The sequence below is a fragment of the Magnolia sinica genome, chromosome 5 (assembly GCF_029962835.1).
Source record: "Magnolia sinica isolate HGM2019 chromosome 5, MsV1, whole genome shotgun sequence".
Classification (NCBI taxonomy): Eukaryota; Viridiplantae; Streptophyta; class Magnoliopsida; order Magnoliales; family Magnoliaceae; genus Magnolia; species Magnolia sinica.
In genome coordinates, this window is record NC_080577.1 from 19074646 (window position 1) to 19100849 (window position 26204).

A 26204-nucleotide genomic window follows, 5' to 3' on the forward strand; every position below is an offset into this window, starting at 1 on the left:
TGGAATGCTGAGAAAATAGAGTAATGGCCCAAGCTCTTTTATTTCAAACTAGCGAGCTAAGAATCCCTAAAAGGATGTGATGTCATCCGGGTCATTGCTTGTCACTACAATATCATCCACATATACAACAACAATAGTTATGGAAGCCCCATACTTTTTATCGAACACAAAATGATCAGAAGCATACCATTGAAATCTAATCTATAGCATAGCTTTACTTGAGTGTTCAAACCAAGCGCGAGGTGATTGTTTCAACCATATAGTGCCTTCTGCAGTTGGCATTCTTTTCCTTCTGAATTAGAAATCTGAAATCCAGGGGGTAGGCACATATAGATCTCCGTGTAAAAAGGCATTCTTGATATCAAGTTGATGTAGGGGACACTTTCTATGGGCGACAATGGATAGAAGAATACAAATAGAGGTGAGCTTAACTACTGAAGAAAAATATCGTGATAATCAATACTAGACTTTTGAGTAAAACCTTTAGCAACAAGGCAAGCTTTGTATTGAGCAATGGTCCCATCGGGGTCATGTTTAAGGGCGTAGACCTACTTGCACCCCACTACATGTCGGCCTTGAGGAAGACAAACAAGTTCCCGTGTTCCCTATCTATTAAGGGCGGTCATCTCATCAAGCATTGTTGCCTTCCATCGTGGATCTTTCAAGGCCTTTGTAGTTGAAGGAACGAAAATAGATAAAATGACAGAAAGAAATGCACAATATGATGATGAAAGTCGTAAGAAATGTGATTACCAATAGAGGTGAGCTTAACTACCGGAGAAAAATGCATTCTTTTCCTTCTGAATTAGAAATCTGAAATCTAGGGGGCAGGCACATATAGATCTCCGTGTAAAAAGGCATTCTTGATATCAAGTTGATGAAGGGGACACTTTCTATGGGCGACAATGGATAGAAGAATACAAATAGAGGTGAGCTTAACTACCGAAGAAAAATATCGTGATAATCAATACTAGACTTTTGAGTAAAACCTTTAGCAACAAGGCGACCTTTGTACTGAGCAATGGTCCCATCGGGATCGTGTTTAAGGGCGTAGACCTACTTGCACCCCACTACATGTCGGCCTTGAGGAAGACAAACAAGTTCCCGTGTTCCCTATCTATTAAGGGCGGTCATCTCATCAAGCATTGTTGCCTTCCATTGTGGATCTTTTAAGGCCTCTGTTGTTGAAGGAACGAAAATAGACAAAATGACAGAAAGAAATGCACAAAATGATGATGAAAGTCATAAGAAATGTGATTACCAATCGGGACCGAAGGAAGAATAGTGCGCGTAGCTTTCCGGTTGGCTCTTGGAAGATCACTCGATGAAGTGGAAACATCAAGATTTGCAACTGATGAGTCAGATGAGGCAAGACAATGAGTCTCGGTATCTACGTGCTCAATGGTGTCCATAGGTGTTGAGGGTCAAATATTGCATATTAGACCCCAGTTATTGCCTGAATTTACGAACATTGTACTGTTTAACGGCTCAATTTAATCGTGTTTGTTATGCAATGTGTATTTAGGAACTTGGACTGAAAAAGGATACTAAAAGTATAGATTTGACGCTCTAGAATCACTAAGGCAAGGGACGGACTCCAGGGGACCAAGATCGACGGATTTACATGCTAGAGATCCGAGAAAATCGAGAAACTGAAGCTCAAGCAGCCTGAAAGTCAGCCAGAATGCAAGATCACGTGGTTCCCACCATATGATCGGCTCCAAAATTCATACATGGCCTGAGGACCATAAATTAAATGTACAAGTAGAATTTCAGCCGCTAGATCCCTGTAGAAGTATCCTAATGGACAGATCAGGTCATGAAACATTGATTTGGACCCACTTGTTATCTAGATATGCTTCAAACTTGGGTTTGAGCCCTTAAATTAGCTGAAAGAAAGGATGGATGGATTAAATTTCTCATAAACATCAATATGGACCCCACTTCATGCGACCGATGTACACAGCAAGTGCACGCCCGCTGTGCACCGGACCACTCAAGCCGGTCAAACTCGGTTTGACCGAGCTCTCCTTCTCCAAAATAGAATTTTCGTTTTTATTCCAGCGTTCGCACGCCGTCCATGTGGGATGCTGATGTGGGCCACCATGAGTGTCTATTAGAGAAATCTGAACCGTCCATTCAAAGACCAAGGACCATATGACCCAGACCTAGAAGAGAGAACTAAAAGAGGATAGCTTGAATGGTTTTCAACTGTTCAAACACGGAACGGACGACAGCAAGAAAAGTTCTGTGGGCCACATTGAAACTAAGAAAAAGTCATCCATACCCGACTAGTTTTGCGAGGGGAATTCAGTGGACGGAATGGATTTTCCAGGAATCACCGATCATGGATCCCATCATCATCACAGTGTAACCATCTTACGCAAGCTCTGTTTCGCGTCCGGACGCTGTCCGAGTTTTGCGGAAGGTTATATGACCATGGTGGTGATCGGACCGTCAATCAGAACCGTCCAGTAGCTATCCAAACAAGTTTCTACCACTCCTATGTGGTTGGATTTGTTAGTTTGGGCGATCCTACCTCTCGGATTGACCTCAAACACAACCCATCTCTGCGTTTTTGCTGAGTAGAGGTGCGCAGTCCGGCGTTTTTGCGAACCACATTGCGTAAAGAGGAGTGCGGAACTCCTTCTCCAGGGCGTCCTTGCCTATAAGAAAGAAGAGAGAGAGAGTGGGAAGGGATCTTGGAGGAGATCTTGGCTTGGGTTAGACGTGGAGCCAAGAGACAGAGTTTGTTTTTATTTTTTTCTTTTTGTTTTCCTTTCTTTTCTTTTGAGATTTAGTTAATCAAAACTATGGTTGGCTAAACCTCTTAGCTAGGGCTAAGAGGTGATGCTTGTAGTATGATGGGAGAACTTGTTGCTATGCCTTTTGTTTATATTGAACTAATATTGATTTTAGTTTAATTAAGGGAATGTTTTTAGTTTTTAATAGTCTGTTGTGACTGAAATTACAATGGGTCTGCAATAGCTTTGAGCATGTTCATATTCCTTTTATGTTTATGACGTCAGGAAGCCCTGTTGTTCACCATCATCTCCTGGGCATGGTCGGATGACAGTACCCTTCCTAACCTTCATAGCATGTGGATTGGTTGGTAATTAGTTTAATTCTATTGTTTACTTTGTCTCCTGGTCATGGTTTGGTGATGGAATCCATTCTAATTCATATACCTTTCGTCTCTTGAAAACTAGATCAAAATAAGTTCAGTTTGATTTTCATGGTTACACCCTTCAACTGGATGAAGATGAGACTCTAAGTCCAATTGAGTTCTTGAAGCAGGCATAAGATCTCCCTGATCTCTACATGTGGATCCTCTGAATCCCTAGTTCCCTTTCCCTAAATTCTCTAAATTTTAGATAATTATTTCACAATTATCCTCAATCTACAATCAATATTAGATTTCATCTTAGTCTAGTTCTAGTTCTACTTAGTTTTAGATAACGTACATGTATCAGTCCCTTGGGATTCGACCTCGGTCTTACCGAGTTTATTACTACATCACAACCCTGCACTTGGGGAGTGAACAATAGGTCCCAAAATTGGAAGACGAAGAGACATGGCAGAAACTTCGTACGTAAATAGGGCGTAAACTTAAAAAAGTGATGTCCTTTGATATTTATTTATAGTGAGTGATCAGATAATAGCATTTATACCCCTTCTAAGAGTTGGAGAATCTAAGAAATATGCAAAAGGTCGAATGAGATGTGAATTTATATGAGGGTCCAGCCGCATGGACAAAGCATACACATCCAAATACCTTGGGAGGTAAGCTACAAATGGGAGACTCTAGTTGTAAAATTTGAAGGGGGTAACTATTTCCTAGATACTAAGATGGCAGTGAGAAAGACATCACCCCAATATATTTTGGGAACAGACATCCGAGTCATAGCTCTAGTTACCTCTAGCAAATGTCTATTTTTTCGTTCAACGACTTTGTTTTGTTGGGGTGTGTAAATACAAAATGTCTAGTACTCAATCCCCCAATTAACAAAAAAAGTTTGGAATTCCTTACCCATGAATTCTTTGGCATTATCTAAACCAAAAAAATTTAATGACTTTATCAAACTAGTTCTAACATATTTAGCAAACATTTGGACAATGATAGGTACTTTACATTTACTTTGCATCAAATATAACCATGTGAATTTTGAAAGATCATCTATAAAAGAAATAAAATATTTGTAACTAGAAACGGAGGTCACTGGGACAGGACCCCCAAACATCAGAATGAATGATGTTAAATATTGATGCAATACGAGTTTCACTAGGAGGATAAGAAGTACATATATGTTTAAACAATGCACAAGTTTTACAATGAAGAGTATTAGTACGAAAATTATTTGGAAAAAGATAACTATGAGCACGAATAAACATATGGCCTAGGCGAGAATGCCAAAATTAAAGTGAGTCCCTGATGTTAATTCTGGATGTTGCACTACATTGGAAGACGCTCAATCAACATCAATAAGGTATAATCCTCGAGACTCATGTCCACCACCAATCTTCTTTCCAGTTTGCAGTTCCTGCACAATGCAACAATTGGGAAAGAAAGTAACAGAGCAATGTAATTGTTTAGTTAGAGCACTAATAGACAAAGTTAGATGGAAATGTTGGAACATGAAGTACAGATAATAAGTTAAGGCACGAGCTGAGTTGACAAGATCCCCTTCCAAAGATTGTAGAGTAGGATCTGTCAGCTAGCTTGATCTGATCATGAAAGGAGGTATATGTATGGAAGTTACCTTCCTTACCCGTCACAGGATTTGTAGCTCCATAATCGATGATCCAATGTGCATTAGAATGAGACTCAGGTTGAGATACATGATTATCAGATATACCTAAATAATTTGATATACTAGCAGCAGATGCAATTTGAGAATTATCCTGCCTCAATGAGACGAGGCTCAGGAACATTGCTAATATCGATGAGATGACCTTCCCCTGTCCTTCAACTTGTAAACTTAAAGAAAACACCCACTAAACACGCATAACACACTTATCTACTCAGACATGGCTAAAACACAGATTTCATAGAAAAACACAATTTGATTAAACACTCTTTTTAGATAGCTTATTTAGGACAGTAGAGAGAAGGGTTTTTAAGGACATAATGGGAATTTGATAGATCAAGTTGAGATCATTTTGGGATTGATCCAGGGATGACTTTTTATAGATGTATAAAGGATACTTTGAAGCTCTTGAATGTGTTTATTCAATTAATGTGAACATACATACACCTTTTCATGAAAAGTCACGTCTTTTCATTTAATTGTAACTTTCCACAATCTTTTGAATTTAATTTTCTTCAAGTAACTATCCACTAAGAAATACTTTTGAGTTATAAAACTCCCTTCCCTAGCCAATGGCCATGATTGAATTCCACAAATTATTCATTTATTTTGAAAAATTCACATCGTGCCCTATATTAGCACCATGATTACATCTTATTTTTTGACTATACATCTGAACGAGGATATGTGGATGCTTAACTAGCAACGATTCAGATCTTCTATTCATATGCCAGGCTAGCACATTAGATGACTTTGGCACTGGAAGTTCTCAAAACTGGTACCATTTTTTGGGTGAATAAGATAATAGACGTCTATTGACATTTTAATGCAAGGCATTTTCATATCGGGCTCGAGTGGGGTGGCTTATGGGATACAGCGGCACACTCAGGGTGGGCGGCCTGTGTGAGGCGGAACCCATGTGATGTGGGGCCCACGATGCAGGTTCAGCTGAGGTCCTAACCCATGCGATGTGGGGCTTGGGTTATGAAATAAAGGGATTGATTTGCCATGCTCTATAAGTTCGAGTTTTTAGAGCAAGTGGTTAATTGTCCTGCATCACATTTCAGTCTTCCTCTTTTCAGGGCCTATCGAAAATAAAATTTAGTACCTTTTGGTCATGAATATCTTGATAGGACAAACCACCCTAAGCATTTCTTTACTTTGAAATAAAATAATTAGAATTAAGCTCTGTCAACTGGAATACGCATTATATGAGGGGTATGAGAGAGGAAGAGGGAAAGATCGGAGAGAGATCATATCAGAGAAAAAGGCTGGGCTAGAGAGCTGCAGGCTACACACATAGGTCCGAACTGACAGCTAGAGAGATGCCGAGAAGTTTTGATAAGATACAGTAACTGTATAACAGTACAGGAAGGGGTTAGTTAAAATATACAAATTCAATTAAAACAACCAATGATCTAATCACTCTCAAAATCCTTCCTCTCTCCATAAACTGCTTATGTTCTTGTTAAATCTCTGCAATTCCCAATCAAAATTGGAATTGTGATGTGCCTGGGCATTACTCTATCTACGTTCAGCATTGTATGTTAACCATGATCCATTACACAGAGGTGTCGAGCTGGATGGTGACGGGCGAAAGACAGGCAACACGGATTCGTGGCCTGTACCGAGAAACCATACTAAGGCAGGATATCGCATTCTTCGACATGGAAACAACAACTGGAGAGGTCATTGGGAGGATGTCAGGGGACACCATTGTCATTCAAGATGCCATGGGAGAGAAGGTGAGTGATGTTATTCAAAAACCATTCCTATTACTTTTCAGACTTTCACCCCATTGAATCTGGATAGATTTTGCACTGTTGGAAGACAAATACTAGTAGGCTGCATTTGGCTGCACTATTGAATTGAATTGAGTTGCAATAATTGGTAAAATTAAGTGGAAATGGTGAACTATAATCGCCTTAGCATTCCTATTGAATTAGGTTCTCAATTTTAACTACATTAATTTCAAATTGGACCTGACGCAGTTCCCTATCATGAATAATGCATTAATTATAATTTGGTCACTTGGAACTAGTTATTGCAATTCAGTCCAATAGTGCATCCAAACAGCACTGGTTATCTTTCAGTGCTGATGACTCAATGAGGATTGTTAAAGGATCCCAATGTTGCGCAGCACGCCAACAACGCAGTGAGCCTAGATCCAATCTTAGGCCTCACCCACACCATAAATAGGAAGAAATATAAACTAGAAATAGATCAAATCATTCAAAACAAACCACAAGACAAGATATATGTGGAAAAACTCTAAACTAGGGTAAAAAACCACGGATGCAAACTTCCACTAAGAAGAACGAAGATTACAAAACAATATACTAACCTCTCCCTTGGAAGCACATAAAAAATCCTTTGCCCACACCTTAGAATAATTTTTCCTTACTTTTTCTCTCCATATAAAAAACCCTAAGAACCCCTGTTTATAGTTTAGGAAACTTTCCTTTCCGCATCCCAGTTTCGAAAGGACTTGCGACCCGAAATCCGCGCAAAATCGCGGAATGAATCTACGTAACCTCGACTGGTCTTTAAGTCGAGCCGGTCCACGACCAGTCGAGCCGGACCCTACGACCGGTCGAGCATGGCTCACGACCGATCGAGGACAGTCCCAGATGTGGCTCCACATCTTAACAATCTCCCACTTGGAGACATATCGCCTTAAACCTTCGTCTTCTTCATCCGGAGTGCAACATGTCCCTGTCTTCAAGCCTGAAGACCAATCAAAGCTGAACAGAGCTTCAGCTTCTCCTGTGTGACGGCTTTGGTCAGCATATCCGCAAGATTCTCACTTGTATGAATCTTCTCCAGAGCAATCGATCCATCTTCCAATAACAAACGAATAAAGTGATATCTGATGGCAATATGCTTGGTCCTTGAATGAAAGGCTGAATTCTTAGTCAAGTGTATTACACTCTGACTGTCACTGTACATCTTACAATCTGCTTGCTTCTTACCCAACTCTTCCATGAAACCTTGCATCCACACCATCTCCTTGCACGCTTCTGTAGCCGCAACATATTCTGCTTCTGTCGTACTGATAGATACTATCTTCTGTAACTGAGAGACCTAATTGACTGCGGCACTACCTAGAGTAAAGACATAACCTATAGTGCTTCTTCTGCTGTCGATGTCTCCTGCCAAATCTAAATCCACATAGCCCTGTAGCTTGATTTCTGATCCACTATAGCACAGCCCTACATCCTTAGTACCTACCAGGTATTTAAGAATCTACTTCACAGCTTCTCAATGTTCCTTCCCGGGGTTATTCATGAACCTGCTAACAACTCCCACTGCTTGAGCAACGTTTGGCCTCGTGCTCACTATAGCATACATGAGACTCCCAATAGCTGACGCATATAGGACTTTAGCCATGTAGTCTCGTTCCTCCTGTGTCTTTGCACCTTGCTCCTTAGATAGCTTGAAGTGGTTGGCTAATGGAGTGCTAACTGACTTAGCACCTCTCACATTGAATCGATCAAGTACCATGGCTATGTACTCTGCCTGTGACAAAACCAGTTTCTTATTTTTCCTATCACGCTTTATCCTCATGCCTAAGATTTATTTTGCAGCTCTTAAATCCTTCATGGCAAATTCTCTAGACAGTTGTCTTTTGAGATCTGAGATGTCCTTTATGCTTGAACCGGCCACAAGCATATCATTAACGTACAGAAGAAGGATGATGTATGACATATCAAACTTCTTCAAATAGCAACAATAGTCTGCATGACATCTCCTATAACCATTTCCCGACATGAAACTGTTGAATTTCTTGTACCACTGTCTCGGGGCTTGCTTTAGGCCATATATCCTCTTCTTCCGTCTGCACACTTTGTTCTCCTTTCCTGGTGCCACGTATTCTGTTGGCTGATGCATAAATATCTCTTCTTTAAGGTCCCCATGAAGAAAGACTGTCTTAACATCTAGCTGATCTAGATGTAAGTCCTCTGTAGCCATTATACTCAAGACCATATGAATCGTAGACATTTTCACCATAGGTGAAAATATTTCAGTGAAATCGATACCTGCCTTTTGTTGAAACCCTTTCACAACCAGTCTAGCCTTGTACCGTTTCGAACCATCATGCTCCTCCTTCAATCTATAAACCCACTTGTTATGAAGAGATTTCTTACATAGGTAGGGTGACTAGCTCCCATGTACGATTGGACTCAAGAGAGTCCATCTCCTCATCCATGACCTGCTCCCACTTAACCCGTGTATCTGTCTTTAATGCCTCTTCAAAACATTCTGGTTCACTATTATCTGTCAGCAGTAGATAATGTAAGGAGGGTGAGTATCGGACCGTGGGTCTTCTCTCCCGAGTAAAGCTCCTCACAACCGGTGTATGCGACTCTGCCTTATAATGCTCTTGTGCATGATCATCCTGTGGCACTATAACACCCATGTCCTGTAACTCTTCCATCTTTACGAATTCTTTCTTCTCGGCTTTATTTTCCTGCACACTGTCCTTATGCATCACTTTTTTATTGAAGACTATGTCCTTGCTTCTGATGATTTTTTTATTTTCTGCATCCCAAAACCTATAGCCAAAATCATGCTGTCTGTGGCCTATAAACGTGCACCTCCTGGACTTCGCATCTAGCTTGTTTCTGTGCTCTGCATCAATATGAACATATGAAGTGCAACCGAACACCTTGTGATATGCAAGGTTCACTTCTTTCCTAGTCCACGTTTCTTCTGGTAGCCCACCATCCAATGGTGCTGAGAGACTTCTATTGATGAGATATGCGGCAGTATTCACAGTATCTGCCCAAAAGGTCTTGGGCAACCCTACATGTAGCCTCATGCTCCTAGCGCGCTCAAGGATGGTCCTATTAATGCGCTCAGTCACACCATTCTGTTGTGGTGTCCCTAGAATCATTTTTTGATTTTTTGATTCCATTTGCTGCATAATAATCCTCAAATCTCTTATCATAGTACTCTCCCCCATTATCAGATCTGAGATATTTTACTGTTCTACTTGTCTCGTTTTCTACCATAACTTTTCACTTCTTAAATACGTCAAATACATCAGATTTGTGCTTTAAGAAATAGACCCACAGTTTTCTACTAGCATCATCAATAAAGGAAACAAAATAACGTGAGCCACCAAGAGATGATACCTGTGCCAGTCCCCACACATCAGTGTGTACAAGCTCCAACAGATGCGTCTTTGGAGTGCGTCCTGTCTTCTTGAAACTTACCCTCTTCTGCTTGCCATATATGAAGTCCTCGCAGAATTCCAAGTCAATAGACTTCAGCCCCGGTAGCTTCCCTTTTGACAATAGTACTTTCATCCCTTTCTCACTCATATGTCCCAACCTCTGATGCCATAACTGCCCATTCACTCCAGTTGATGCGACTGAGAGTGAATAATACGATCCTGAAGTCACGTATAAAGTACCTTCATTTTTCCCTCGAGATATCATCAAGGCACCTTTTGTGATCTTCCAGGAATCACTAGTGAATGTCGTCACATAACCGGTATCGGTCAATTGCCCCACTGAGATCAAGTTAGGTTTCAAACTCGGTACTTGTCTGACATCCTTCAATTTCAAAACTGTTCCGTCTTTCTGATTGACATGAACGTCTCTCTTTCCAACAATACTGCATGGCTCATCATCACCTAGGTAGACTCTCCCAAAGTCACCTGACACGTAATCACATAGAACTTCCTTACATGAAGTGGTATGAAACGAAGCACCCGGGTTTATAACCCAAGACTTATTCCTCACATCAAGAGACAAGATTAAGGCCCCTATGTCACTCTCCTCAGATAGATTCACTGAATCCTTTCCACCTTGAGAACTTCCTTCTTGTTTCTTGAGCGTCCTGCAATCACGTTTCATGTGTCCCTTCTTGCTGGAATGCCAACACCCGTCTTTGTCTTTGAGTCCCTTAGACTTCTTCTCCGACTTAGAACGCCCGTGTTTATTGCCTCCTTTGTTCAGCGATCTTCCTTTTCCTTTAACATTTAGAGCATTCCCTGAATCCCCTGAAACTCCTGTTGCATTTCTTCTAGATTCTTCGCTGAGAATTAGACTGGCCATATCATTAAATTTTAACTTTGTCGACCCTAAAGAATTGCTCACAGCAATCACCAAACCATCCCATCTGTCTGGTAAACTGGATAAGATCAATAACGCCCTTACCTCATCCTCAAAAACAATGCCAACGGATTCTAACTGGCTCGTGACTGTATTGAACTCGTTTAGATGTTCAGCCACGCTCCCACCATCTGACATCTTCATGTTGAATAACTGTTTCATGAGATGAATCTTGTTGGATGCTGAAGGTTTTTCATACATGCTGGCCAGGGCTTCCATTAATTCTTTTATCATTTTTATCTTGGATATATTGAAGGTGACGCTCTTAGACAAAGAGAGTCGGATCATTCTTAAAGCTTTCCTATCCAGTAAAAACCATTCATCATCTGTCATCTTTTCTGGTTTCTTCTTTTTTCCTCCTAGAGGAATATAGAGGTCCTTCTGATACAGATAATCTTCCATCTACATCTTCTAGAAGGCAAAGTTTGAACCATCAAACTTCTCAATTCTAGTTTTTCCTTCTTCCGTCATCGCTCCTCCTTCTTCTGTCATCGCTCCCAATAAAACTAAACCAATAGCTCTGATACCAGTTGTTGCGCAGCACGCCAACAACGCAGTGAGCCTAGATCCAATCTTAGGCCTCACCCACAAACGATAAACAGGAAGAAATATAAACTACAAATAGATCAAAGCATTCAAAACAAACCACAAGATAAGATATACTGGAAAAATTTCAAACAAGGGTAAAAAACCACGGATGCAAACTTCCACTAAGAAGAACGAAGATTACAAAGCAATATACTAACCTCTCCCTTGAAAGCACATAGAAAATCCTTTGACCACACCTTAGAATAATTTTCCCTTGCTTTTTCTCTCCATATGAAAAACCTTAGAAACCTCTGTTTATACTTTAGGAAACTTCCCTTTCCGCACCTCAATTGCGAAAAGACTTGCGACACGAAATCCGCGCAAATTCGCGGAACGAATCTGTGTAACCTCGACTGGTCTATGAGTCGAGCCGGTCCACGATCGGTCGAGCATGGCTCACGACCAGTCGAGGACGGTCCCAGATGTGGCTCCACATCTTAACACCTAAAACCATGATAGCACGTTTTTGTGCCATGTTAATTACCAAAATGGAAAGCAGGCATATGACATTCAAGTTCCATTTTAAAGTCCAAATCCAAAAACTTTTGAAATTGAATTTCATCAAATTCACAACACCAACATTTTGATGTTATCCTCAGTATGGATTGGCTCACTGAGATGAAGGCTGAGATTGATTGCGATACCAGAGTGGTGACAGCTCATGCACCTAAGGGTACGGCCTTTACTTTTGCAGTTCAGTCAGTTTGCCCAGCCGCTTGCGTTGTTACGCTTCTTTGTTAAAGAATGTTGATGGCCCAACACTTGAAACCACGCCCGTAGTCTGAGATTTTGAGGATGTGTTCAGGAAGATACCTGGGTTGCCTCCTCAGCGCGAGATCAATTTAACCATTTCATTAACAACATACCGCATTCCTCCATGTGAGATGGAGGAACTGAGAAGACAGATCGATTGTCTGTTGGGGTCGGGCTTTATACGGCCTAGCGTGTCTCCGTGGGGAGCACCTATGCTGTTTGTGAAGAAAAAGGATGGATCCCTGCGATTGTGTATTGATTATCGCAGGTTGAACCAAGCGACGGTGAAGAACAAGTATCCCTTGCCCAGGATAGATGATCTATTCAATCAGTTGAAGGGGGCACAGTATTTCTCGAAGATTGACCTACAGTCAGGGTATCATCAGTTGTGCATTAGAGATGAGGACGTGCAGAAGACAACATTCAGGACCAGCTTTGGGCACTACAAGTTCCTTGTGATGTCATTTGGACTCACGAATGCATCGGCCGTGTTCATGGACCCGATGAACCGGATATTTGTACCGATTCGTCATCGTCTTTATAGATGACATTCTGATATACTCCAAGAGTCGGGAAGAGCACAAGGAGCACCTACGGGCAGTCTTTACTACTCTTAGGGAGAACCAGTTGTTCGCACAGTATAAAAAGTGCGACTTCTGGAAAGAGAAAGTCAAGTTCCTGGGACATGTGGTGTCCAAGGAAGGGATATCACTTGAACTCGCTAAGGTAGCCACGGTTCAGGACTGGGAGCAGCCCGGTTCAGTTACTGAGGTGAGGAGCTTTCTTGGTCTGGCAGGGTACTACCATCGATTTATTAGGGACTTCTCTAAGATTGCCAGACCGCTATCTCAGTTGACACGGAAGGATCTGAAGTTCACCTAGAATGAGAATGCAGAAACAGCTTTTCAGGAGCTGAAGGACAAGCTAACGTTCGCCCTTGTGCTAATATTGCCAGAGTAAGGGGTTAAGTATACTATATACACTAATGTGTCTTGCGTTGGTCTGGGTTATGTCCTTATGCAGAAGGACGGGATGATTGCTTACGCCTTGAGACAGTTGAGGAAACACAAGGAAAACTACCCTACACATGACCTAGAGTTGGCAGCCATCATCTTTGCACTGAAGCTCTAGAGACATTATCTCTACGAAGAGGAATTTGAGCTCTTTTGCGACCACAAGAGCCTCAGATACATATTCACTTAGCGGGACCTGAATATGAGGCAACGCCATGGATGGAAACCTTGAAGGACTTCAAGTTCGAGGTTTCCTACTATCTAGGCAAGGCTAACCTTGTGGTTTACACTTTGAGCCGTAAGAAGACCATAAAGTTTACAGCTTCGGTGATGGTGGCAGAATGGGGTATGGTAGAGTTCGTGCGAGACTTCGAGTAGAAGCTCACTGTGGAGGAGCCGTTCGAGAGTATCGCGCATGTTCGTGTGCGGCCACTTATTGATGATAGGATTATTGAGGCCCAGAAGGACGATGGATGATTGTCTGAGCTTCGAGAGCAAGCTAGCGATGATGAGGACGCCGAGTGGAGAGTTGGTACGGATGGGGGCTTACATTACCATGGCCACCTATGCGTCCCAGATCTTCATGACTTAAGACAGGAAGTTCTCGAGGCTGCACATAGTTCGAAATTGACGATGCATCCTGGAAGTACGAAGATGTATCGAGATATGAAGAAATCGTACTGGTGGGACAACATGAAGGCCCACATAGCAGAGTATGTATCCCGTTGTATCACGTGCCAGTAGGTTAAGGCCAAACATTGCCGACCTCCTGGACTGCTTCAGCCCATGTCCATAGCTGAATGGAAATGAGATTTCAACTCTATGGATTTCATCTCTGGGCTACCGAAGACGAGGAAGGGTCGTGACTCCATTTGGGTGATCATAGACCGGTTGACGAAATCGGCTCATTTTCTCCCTATCAGAGTCTCAAACTCTACAGACGAGTTAGCCAGGTTGTATATCAAGGAGATTGTACGTCTGCATGGAATTCCTATGGAGATCGTGTCGGACTGAGACACGCGATTCACATCTATCTTCTGGACTCATATCCAGGAAGCAATGGATGTGAAACTGAAGTTCAGTACCACGTTCTACCCACAGACTGACGGGTAGACGAAATGGGTAAATCAGGTGTTAAAAGATATGCTGCGGGCTTGTGTGTTAGATTTTAAGGGCAGTTGGGACGACTGTCTTTCTTATGCAAAGTTCACGTATAACAACAGTTTTCAGGCGAGTATTGGTATGGCTCCCTATGAGGCCTTATATGGGCGTCCTTGTCAAGCGCCGCATTGCTGGGCAGAGGTTGGCGAGAAGAGTCTGATTGGACCAAAGTTAGTACAGGCGACCTCAAGAAGATCGACATTATCAAGCGTCGACTTCTGGCAGCACAAAGTAGGCAGAAGAGCTACACCGATACGAGGCGGCGACAGTTAGAGTTCGAGGTCAGAGACCATGTGTTTCTGAGAGTTTAACCCATGAAGGAAGTCCTTCGATTTGAAAAGAAGGGAAAACTCACGCCGAGATTCATTGGCCCATTCCAGATACTGGATTGAGTGGAGGTGGTGGCATGCCATCTTGCTCTACCCACACCACTTATGGGCGTGCATAACGTATTTCATGTATCTATGCTGAAGAAATATGTTTCCGATCCTTCCCACATTATCAGATAGGAGCAGGTACAGTTGAGTGAAGACACTACATATATACGGCAACCAACGCGGATCCTAAACAGGAAGGAGCAGATATTGCGTAGTAAGGTTATCCCACTTGTGAAGGTACTGTGGACGCATCACACTGAGGAAGAGGCTACTTGGGAAACTGAAGCCGAGGTCCGTAAGAACTACCCTCAGATTCTCGAGGAGTACGAGAAGGTACTAATTTTAAGAATGAAATTTTTCTTTAAGGGGGGTAGATTGTAACGTCTCGGAAAAATCCGTACAAAGACCCGAGTATCACCTCAGGCAGAAATTACTCAGGACCAAACCCTTTAGAAATTAAACGAGAACTAGCTAGTGCTAAACTAGAGTACTTGTGAAATTAACACTAATTACTTTAAATATGATCAGCAAAACTCAAAATGTGCAGAATCATTGACGCTACTTTACCCTGAAATCTAGAATCAATCTCTAAACCCGGTTGCTCTCGGGAGCACCTTGAGACTCTGTATCAGACCTGGACCGCGCGTCAAAAGTCCGATTACTATGAAACCATACGGTTATGACCGCTATGTTGGACTTAACCACTACCTTAGAAATCAAGTCCTAATTGTATTCAGAAATGCACAACTTGAGTCCAGAGCGAAGTGTGTGAGAAACACGAATATCTTTAGGAAATGAACTGGGACTTAAGTGAATTGAGTCATTTTACTTGCAAGTCAAATATAAGGATTTAGAACATCGGAATCTGACCCAATTACACCCTCAGATCAGGAAAAATTTTCAACACATGTCAGTACACTTGTGGCCCTGATCGAGTATTGGTGACCGTTGAACTAAAATTGGTCCGCCACGGTCGATCTGTAAATCCGATCGGACCGAAAACTCAGCTTGACTTAGATCCAATGTCAAGAAGCTTAAGTTCGATCGCATGTAGAAAAGGGGCCTCCAGATGTGCTCCGTTGGACCGAAACGGACAGTCTTTGGCTATAACCTAAGTATACCATGGCCCTGGGGCCATTCTCGTCACTTCTGGTCATATATAAGGGCCTAAACCCCTCTCTCTCTCTCTCATTCCGTAGGAATTCCTAACCCTAGGAGAGAGAAGAGAGAGAAAAGAGAAGAAAAGAGAGAAAGTGAGAGAGAGAGTTGGCGTTTGCTTCTGGGATTCTTCCTTGACGCTCCACATGCTTAACCGCCCCATCTGTATCGCTTTTTCGGCGATTCCGACTCCGTACTTGGATAAGAAATCCTAACCCTAACCTGTTTTAGAGATTCAAATAGAGCAAACGGCGGGATAACTAACCTATTCCCTGTTATAGGTTGTTGGTGCTGTAGACAAAGACTTGGTGTACGAACTGAATTCGTTGCGAGTCTACCGGTGTAAGGTGCGGATTATAAATGTTTAGGTTATGGTTTTCAAGGCTTTCAATATCAGTAATGATTTATGACTGACTTGATTGCTGTCACATGTGTGTAGATATGACGTTTTCCACATATTGCATGTATATGTAGATTATGTGAATTTTAATGCATTTCGTGTGATTGTTGAAATGTTCGAATGTGTATGGAATTATGATTTATGCTTGCCATGCTCATTGACTAATAATACATGCTTGGTGTACGCACGGTGAACCCCTTATAAAGGGATTTGCTATAATACCTGTTATAACTACCGTATTACATGTAAAAATATGTGTAGCCTAAGTGTTTGATGAAATGCCTGAATGTGAAAATGCTTGTTTAAACGCTTGTAATGAGGGTGTTGAGATGAGATTCTCAACTCCTTATCTATGATTATAGAATCTTTTATATAACCTATCTTACTACTATGTGGGATGAGGATGAAATGCTTATGTATGGCACATGTGTAATATGTGATTTGTCGAATTGCTTAAAGTATAATTTATATTTGATTTTAGTTCTCACATGCTATCTTTGGCTACTACATGCATATACTGCGATTTGGAGTGTGTTTGGGGCTACGACGTAGTCCAGGCAATCGGTAAGGATTTCTGAGTTTGTGGCTGAGGTCGTTTCGCTACGCCAGATAGGTTAAAGGAATTTGAGTCGTATGCTGCTAGTCGACAGTGGTTAGGCCACGTGGAGTGCTTACGCGCTCCATATCGATCAGCTCGACGTATGCTCGTACCAGTCCAACTTGTTAAGCAACCCGATTGGCCTAATGTATGTTCACCATGTATGGACGTTACTGCTTAAATCTAAGGTACCAAATCACCAGTGAAAATCCGTTTAACCTTGGTACCTTGATCCGCTAAGACTCATGAGTCGGGCATGGTGGTATGGGACACTGTGGTCGAGCTATCGGCCTACGCTGGGGTGACGAGCCTCCCCGTAGTATCCAGTGAGCAACCCAGACTCGTGAGCCGAATACAGTGGTATGGGACACAGTATTCGTGTTATCGGCCTATGATCAGGTGACGAGCCTCTCGTAGTGACCTCGAGCATACTTTAAACTGCGTTGAGGTGACAAGCCTCTCCGTAGTAAGTATAAACTTGACTTGCACTGAGGTGACAAGCCTCTCTGTGACAACTTGGAATCATCTATCGTATGTGAATGACTAGGAGTGACGACCCTAGATGGATCAATGTTTGGGTATATAATATAAAGGGAGGTGTCTTAGCTTCCCAATCTTCCTATATGAAAAAGGGCTAACTAAGAACTTGGATAACACGATCATGCATCGCATTGCACGGTGCTTTGGCGAGGAAGTACACCATTACTAGGAGTGATGCATTCCGCGATCATAAGATGTTGTCACAAGAGGGAGTGCAGGCGAGGGCATGCATCATTATAACATACCATTCTTGCATTAACAAGAGTATTTAGGACATGAGTGTTGTACTGCTTTATCATTATTGCTTGACTGAATTGATAACATGTTAACCTTTGCTTCATAGTTCCACTGAGTTGATCACTCACTTCCACGTTCTGAGACGGTGTTTTAAACACCAACCAGACCTTGTTATAGTTGCAGATGATGACGATGCTTACGAAGAGGAGCCGGACTTTTATGACGATGAGGAGGAGTTCTCCTTCATGCAGTTATCAGGCGGGTCTATGTTGACCGAGTTCTAATCGACGGGGTTACAAGGAGGCTGATTTGATGCCATTACACTTGTCATTTTTCTTACACTTTTGGAACATACATGTATATTCATCTTATTCATTTTGGGAGTATACATGTATATATTTAACCTGGTAATATGTTCACACTCTAGAGACTTACAACAGTTTATATATCTTATACATCTATCACAGTCTTCCGCTTGTGTAATTTAACTGTCTCTGGAGTATGATATGTTGTTTTGGTATAATCCCATTCATGTTTAAGGCACTAATACGGACAACATTAAATCATCATTATCTATGTTGCATAAGTGACGTGTTGGAACTCGGGTGTTGGGCTCCTGCTCGACCCCCGATTTTCAGGGCGTTACAATTCAATTTTTGGGGTAAGACAAGCTAGTTTAGCCACCGAACACTACACCGGGTTGCCCACACCGAATTTGCAAAATACCATCAGATCAATGGTCAAATTCATGTTTTAATTTCGTTTTTACTATTTATAGTAAGTTTTAGTTTGAGTATAACTCTTCATCCATTAGGCTTTAGGAGTTGCGCCCAACATGAAAAGTGCTTAGAACACTTGGTGAAGCCAAATAGGACACTTACTATTTTTGGCCGAAAACCATGCGCACTAGTAGGAATCATGACCCTCTATAAAAATGTAACTTTACTATTTATAGTAAGTCGCAAATTCTAGGAGTTTTAGTTATAGTTTAAGTCTAAAACTTATTCCATGGCTTAATATCCCTATTTAAAGGGGTGTAAACTCGTTTATTTAATCATTAGTCAAATTATGAATTTTATAGAATTTATTTTCTATTTTCCTTGCTTTCTTTCCTCATGGATTCGAGAAGTCTCTGTGAGGAGTCTAGAGAAGCTCTGTGGATTCGAAGTAGTTATCCTTGAGGAAGACGATGATCAACCTCATCACGTCCATCCCTGTGTCAGGTTGGGCCTTCTTTAGTCCATTTTTGGCATGAAAATGTCTGTGATCAGCTCTACTTCAATATCACAATCACATTTCGAGACATCCTCGACCATTACCAATGCCACTCCAAAGACCACAAGAAAAAGGGTGAGACATTAACCCAGTGGTTATTAGAAATGAACAATTTTTTTATTATTGGAAAACTACAACTTAGGTTGGTCTGTTAGCGATTAAGCGGGTTTGATAGTTGAGTGAATGATGCCCACCTATTGTTTTGCCTCAGTGGTAGACTCTCTAGAGTTTCAACATAAGGTCGCGGGTTCAAACATCTCTTTTGGTGCAAGTGCTGAGAGTGTGTGGAGGTGGGTGTGCTTGTGTGAGTGCGTAAATGATGTAAATCGATCTCTTACTTTCAAAACAAATACCAACAAAGGGCCCTATTAAATTAAATTGAACTAATCTCACTGTACATATGGCATACGTGAATTTGAATCTATGTCGTCCAAATCTCACTGTGGATGGGGCTGATGGGGTTTTCCTCCTCAGTTTAGAAGAGAGGTAGTGCAACTTGTTGTAAATTGGATGCCTCAAATCGTAGCATTACTGCGCTGCTCGACCAGTTGATCATTGCTCGACTCAAAGTCCAGCAAGCAGCAATTTTTGACGTCGACCGGTCGAAGGGGTCCTTTAACCAGTCGAGGACCTAGCTCGACTAGTCGAGGGTTATGCAGATTTTGCGCAGATTTTGTGTGGACTGCATAAATTTGAGGCGGTTTCGCAGAGGTGCAGAGGAGTGTTGCTTAAATTATAAATAGGGGTCCCTAGGGCTATTTTAGGGTATACTAGGCGTTTTTACAACCAAGGTGAGAGAGCAAAGAGAGAGAGAGGAAGCTTGTGGAAGGGAGGATTCTGCTCATAGAAGTGATCTACTGCACAGTCGATGTCTCAGCGCTTCTATGTCCTCGTGATCAGTGAGATCTCTCCGTTTTCATTTTTATCTTATTGTTCATGCACTCTTATGCAAGTGAAGAAGGTTTGATTCAAGCGGTGTGTGCTTGTAATCGGTTGTAACGTTCTACTTCATAGTGAATTGTTGCTCTGTAATAAGTCCCGTGGTTTTTACCTCTTTGAGGATTTTCCACGTAAAATCTCGTGTCGTGTGGTTTGTACTTTAATTTATTTCATTGCTTTATTATATCCCATAATTCTAGTGTTCTTGGGAGGCGAGATTGTAAGGTTTTTGTGTAATGCTCCCAACAGAGGCATGGTCCAAAGAACACAACAATCAGATGATGATTAAATGCTTGATCGGTTCTGTTCATGGTCGTGGTGAAGGGATCAGCAAACATGGGATGAAACCCCAAAGATTAGACCTAATAAAGCAGAAAGAAACCTCCCTGCATCTTAGACTTCTTTCGGTGAATGATGATGGTTATTGCATTTTCTATCTTTATCATCTACTTTTAATCCACTAATCAAGAGAGCCAGAATCATCTGATATAAAATATTTTATGGAATGATCCATCCACCACGGGACCCACCATTGATTTGTATAACCTAAACCATGTGAACCACTTGAATCAAATGAAAACCCGAGTATCCTACGCTTATCCTCGAGCGGAGGGTTGTATAACTCCACAAGTTCCGGTTCTGTGTTCTCATTCCATCTACTGATTTTCACACAGCCTTTTTCCCTCCCACTCAAGCAATCTTTTCTCCTTCCACTCGAGAGAGATATGAAAGAAGGGTCATCATCAGAGAAAGGTGATGGTAGTTTGAAGGGTGGAGATGAAACGGTTCCATTCTACAAGCTCTTCTTATTTGCAGATGGATTGGATATATTGCTGATGATCTTTGGGACCATTGGTGCTATTGGGAATGGTCTTTCCATGCCTATGATGACAGTCATCTTTGGTCAGCTCATCAACTCCTTTGGAGTTTCTAACGAGAGCACTGTCGTTCATGAAGTTTCCAAGGTATGACTGACAACTCATCCACCACCTCATCTTATTGAAAACTGCTTAGTTGTTGGTGATGAAGATTGTGCACGTATCATGACATGATATCTGGATTGCTGATTAGGCGGGCCCCATTTTGGTAGGTCCATATCTTGAAAACCATGTTGATCCCAGCTGTTCAATCAATATGGTCTGCAGAAGGAATAAAAGATAGAGAAGTAGGTTGTGATAACATACAAGAGTCGTTTAGATTTAAAACCTTTGGTTGCAAATACTTCACATTTGTAAATAGTTTCACAATAAAATGTTGAACTGTTTACATTTTGTGATGTTTGGCCTTTAGGGGATAAAGGGTTTATAAATAAAATATGTTCTATGTTTGCCTAACTTGTAAGTGTTTAGGCTATAGAAAGTGGGTATTCACACCAAACCAAGCTTGGAGGTTTTTTTTTTTTTTTTTAAAAAAAAAAAAAAAAACCTATAAGAGTGCATCAGTGAACGCTCATGATGGACAGATTGAATAACCCACACCCATCATAGTGGGCCACACACACAATCTAAAAGGTTAGGTTTTAATGTTGGGTATTCCGTCAAAACTGTTCTCTTTCATGTGGCCCACATGATGAATCAATCAGCTTGATTTAAAGACAAAAGGAAAAAAATATATATATATCAGCTTGATTTTTTGGGGCCTTAAGAAAGCATCAAGGGATGCACCTGATGGATGAATTGGATGTAGTATACATTTCAGTGGGCCCTACTTATAGTGCAAGATATGCTATGTATAATCACTTTACATGAAATTTGCAACATTGGATTTTTGGCCAGGAAAAAAAAAAGGGTATTTACTTTACTTGTATGCACCCAAAATTTCCATCAAAATTATTACTAATAAATCTTTTATCTGTAAATCCTTTACAATTGAATGATTTTACAGGTGTCTAAACAACCCCTTAAAATGGTCGGGTCTTGTATTTTGAATTGTGGACCCTTCATTGTGGGGTTCTTTCAGATAGGGTGCAGATCTCTTCCATGTTTATATTCAATATCAAAATGTATTTTCTTATTCTTTTCGAAAACTATCCTTTCGTGGGTAAAATACTGATTAGAATGGAATCTAATTGTGCAGTTGCGATTTTCCCTCTCTAATTGCTGTAGAGAGACTGTGTAACAAAAAGCTTTGGTGGGCCACCTTAATGTTTTTGTGACACCTACTCTTTCCATCATTTGCACCGTAAGATTCATATGTCATTCAACTAGTTCATAACATGAGTCTCACCAAAAAAACAAATTTCAGCTTTGGTGGGCCTTGAAAGGGTCTGAATATCTTTAATTATTTTCATATGGTGTGGCCCACTTGAGCTCTGAATATTTTTATTTTCTACTCACATCGAAGCATAAGCTGACACGAGATGGATGGAGTAGATGTACAACACATATATCACATGGAGCTTTTTGTTACACGGGCTCCCTACAACAACTGGCGTGAAAAATTCGCGTCTGTGTATTGGAGATCATAATTCCAAGGGTGTATATTGTGGTAGAAGGACAGGCATGAGTTCTCCACAGTTTACAAAATTTTCTAATTCATCCAATCTACGAGTGCGATGCTCAATCCATACTTTTCAAAAGATGGGCCCCGTTGTTGATAGACCGGAGGCTGAAATTGTATAGACTAGACAGTTTTAACCATTGATTTCAGCCCATTTGATTTTGACCATTGATTGGTCACTTTTTAACCTTCTATTTGATGGTCAACAATGGATGGTTAGGATTATTGAATTGGTGTGAATTTTGATGCGTACTGCATCCACGTTGGGGCCTACAATTTGGATAGCCTCGTTAAACACGTATACCACGTGCATGCTTGAAGAGTTGCCAGGATTTACCTTAGGTTGCACATCGTTGTTTGTACGAGTGGGCCCACAATTCAGTGATCCAAATCGTTGATGTTGTGGACAACACTGTGAGTGGTATATGGACCAAAAATCCAGGTGGATTTTAGGCCATCCAGTTCCAACGTGAGCCCCATCATATCAACGTTCTGGATCACCTAACCGTGGACCGATTTGTACAAAATCCACCGTACAATCGCTTAGTTCCTTCATTCTAGAATGTGGTGTTTACTTTTTCACCTTTCGCATGGATGATATTTGCAACGGTTTACGTACCAATCAAAATGCTAAAGAGTCTCGCACCAGGATCGACCAAGCTGGTGGCCCTTCTGCCCTGCCACGTGATCCGGATCGTAATTCTAGAAGGTCTCACAATGGATCCGAATCGTAAAAAATTGAACTCGTCAGACATTTCTCATCCATACACACCCAAGTTACCTTTAAATGAACGGTAAGGATCTTTGATCAGTAAAATTCTTCCACACGGCATATCATGTATGGTTGGATATTCTAGATGAACGGCCTAGATCATCACATGGTAAGCCAGAAGGGGTGAGCATTCAGGACCGAGACTCATTAGCATTCCTGCACAATTGATGTTAATTTGGTGTGTCCATCTTGTTTCAGGTAGCCGTTAAATTTGTTTACTTGGCCGTAGGTGCGGGTGCTGCATCGTTCCTTCGTAAGTGCAACGCCAGCCTTTTTGTTTTTTTTATTCTTGTTCTTTTTCACAGGTTAGCCTTTTTTGATGCTGTCTTTGAGGGGCCGGCATTGACACATATATATATATATATATATATATAGGGAAAAGGTACTATGCGCTCGAGCGTAAAGCGGTCTCCATGCGGTCGAGCTGGGGTGGACCCCACCGTGATGCCGTTCGAACATCTATCCCCTCAGTAAGATGCACTATCTCTGGACAGGCCCACACGGCTGAAAATCACGTCCATCCGAGACTTTTATGGGCCACACCACGTCCAGAAGTGGAGAGGGGCTGTGCACCATTCAAACATTCAAAACCACTTTTGGCCCCCTTTTGAGACGTTTTTTGATGATAAACACCGTCCATCATGTGTATCCTACTTGGATGTAATTTTAGACCAATTTTCAGGTAGTATCCACATCTCATGTGGGCCCCACCAAGTGATTTTACATGTTTTCGCGTCTATACTTATGTTTTTAGAAGGTATGGCCCACCTGAGTTCCTTGGACGGTCGATTTCAAGCCGTATGGGTCCCACTTGGAGCGGTACATCTGTTGGACGGTGTGGATCTTCGAAAGGAATCACGGTAGGGCCCACCCCAGCTCGACCTCATGGACGACCGCTTTACGCTCGAGCGCATAGTACCTTTTCCCATATATATATATATATATATATATATAATATTCATGCTCACCTTTGCACCTACACATGTGCGCACCTTTTGTACACGTGTCACAGGCTTCTAATTCAAATGGTCTATGTGATGCAGAATCTCATGAAATCTTAAGGGACAAATTTTCACCTTGATCTAAAATTCTGGTATGCCAGAGCAAAGATAAATTCAAATCAAGAGTGAAAACTGTTTTTATTTTTCATGGCCCACTAAAGTTTTTGATCAAAGTAAAAATTGGGCCCGAGGGATTTCATGATGTGCTGCTTCACGTGGACAGTTCAGATTCTGGAGTCGCATTATGGATGATGAATTCTCAAAAACGTTCGTTATGAGTAACGTGGGATCTGGTGCGCAGATGAGCATTGGGAAATATATATATATATATATATATATATATATATATATATATGGGAAAGGTTTTATGCCATCGAGCTCCCGTGAAGTTGAGTTGTGTGGACCCCATCATGATGTATGTCAAACATCAACACCATGTATTTGATAGGTCCCCTTTAAATTATAGAATATGCCAAAAATCAGCCGTATACAAAACTCAGATGGGCCATACCATCTAGAATCATGTGAAGACATGGCTAAAACATATAAAAGCACTTGGTGGGGTCCATATGAAATTTGGATGCATTTGAAACTTGGTCTGACACCTCATCCAAGTGGGACACACATAATGGATGTGTTGGATTTGTGAACCAATTCTCAATGGACCCAACAAATGATTATGAATGTTTTAATGGAGGGTAACCCCTCTCAACTTTTGTATGTGGTGTGCCCTATACAAGTAATGGATTGACTTGATTTTTAATCCCTACCCCCACCATGGAATGGTGCATCTGACTGATGGGGTAGATGTTCGACATATATTATGGTGGGCATCTGACTGATGGGGTAGATGTTCAACATATATCACTTTGGGCCCACACCCCCCTGTATATATACATGAGGTCGACCTCATGGAAACTTCTCATGAGGTCGAGCTGTGTGGGCCCTACCATTTTTAGGCATGGACTAAAAAAATGGAGCAGATACAAATCTCATGTAGACCACACCACACAAAACTATGATAATTAAATTCTGACCGTTAAAAACTTCCTGTGGTAGACAAAAATTCTGGATCAAGTTGATGTTTGTGTTTAACCTTTATTCACCTCTACGTGACTTTATCAACAGTTTAGAAAGGAAAATACATATTATAGTGGGCCTTAGGAAGTTTTTATTGCTACGCATGGTGTGGTCGACGTGAGATTTCGATCTGCTTTAATTTCTGCTCTGCTGGTAAAATAGATGGATGGACTAAAAATATAATACTTACATCTAGGTGGGGCCACGTTCACATCCTGATGGAACTTGATGTTACCCTGTACTGACCAAATCAGAATCTCTTTCTTCCTTTGCTTTTGTTGCGTGTTGGCCACCGAGGGCAAAGCAGGCCTTTTTATTTTTTTTAATGTTTTTATTTTATTTTATTTTATTTTCGCCGCTGAGAAAACGGAAAATATTATTCTACTCTATGGAAATTGCCTGCCTTTCTTTTTTGGTAGCAAGTGCAATATTATTCCATTCTTATGGAAATTGGCTAAGATAACATGCAACGTACGTCGTCCACGTATCAATTTCTATTGATACTACGGGAGTACCCCTCTCTTCTGTTGTTTAGAAACCTGAAAACTCAACTCGACTCGACTCGATGTTCATTAAGGTCAGGTCCACCTGAACACCTGACCCAACTCATCTCAATATTCAATAATTATAAATTATTTCATTTATAATTATAGAGAATTTTTAAAATAGTTAAATTTAATCAAAGTAGTGTAAAATAAGAGATTTAATAACAAACAATCATATAGCCTAGTGGCAGAGTGTGTCATGTTTGATGGGAGCGTTTTGATTGGTGATCCGTACACTAGGGCTGAAAGTCGGGCGGGTTAACTCGACCGACCCGTGACCGACCTAACATTGGGTTGGGCTCGGGCAGGATGTGTTGGGTTTAGTCTCGAGCTTGGGC

General features: G+C 41.3%; 1 protein-coding gene across 3 annotated transcripts in view; it reads left to right on the forward strand.

Annotated features, from left to right (window-relative positions):
• Positions 1-26204, forward strand: part of LOC131245656 (ABC transporter B family member 4-like) — a 52584-nt gene that overhangs the window by 15053 nt on the left and 11327 nt on the right. The window contains exons 1-3 of one of the 3 annotated variants that reach the window (XM_058245255.1): positions 856-1414; positions 3549-4487; positions 6378-6557. The exons of 1 other annotated variant lie outside the window; for it this stretch is intronic. In XM_058245255.1, coding sequence (XP_058101238.1) covers positions 6392-6557 — 166 coding nt within the window. In that variant the 5' untranslated portion in view covers positions 856-1414; positions 3549-4487; positions 6378-6391. Of the gene's footprint in view, positions 1-854; positions 1415-3548; positions 4488-6377; positions 6558-26204 lie in introns of those variants that run through there. One more of the 3 variants, XM_058245257.1, reaches the window with a different exon arrangement.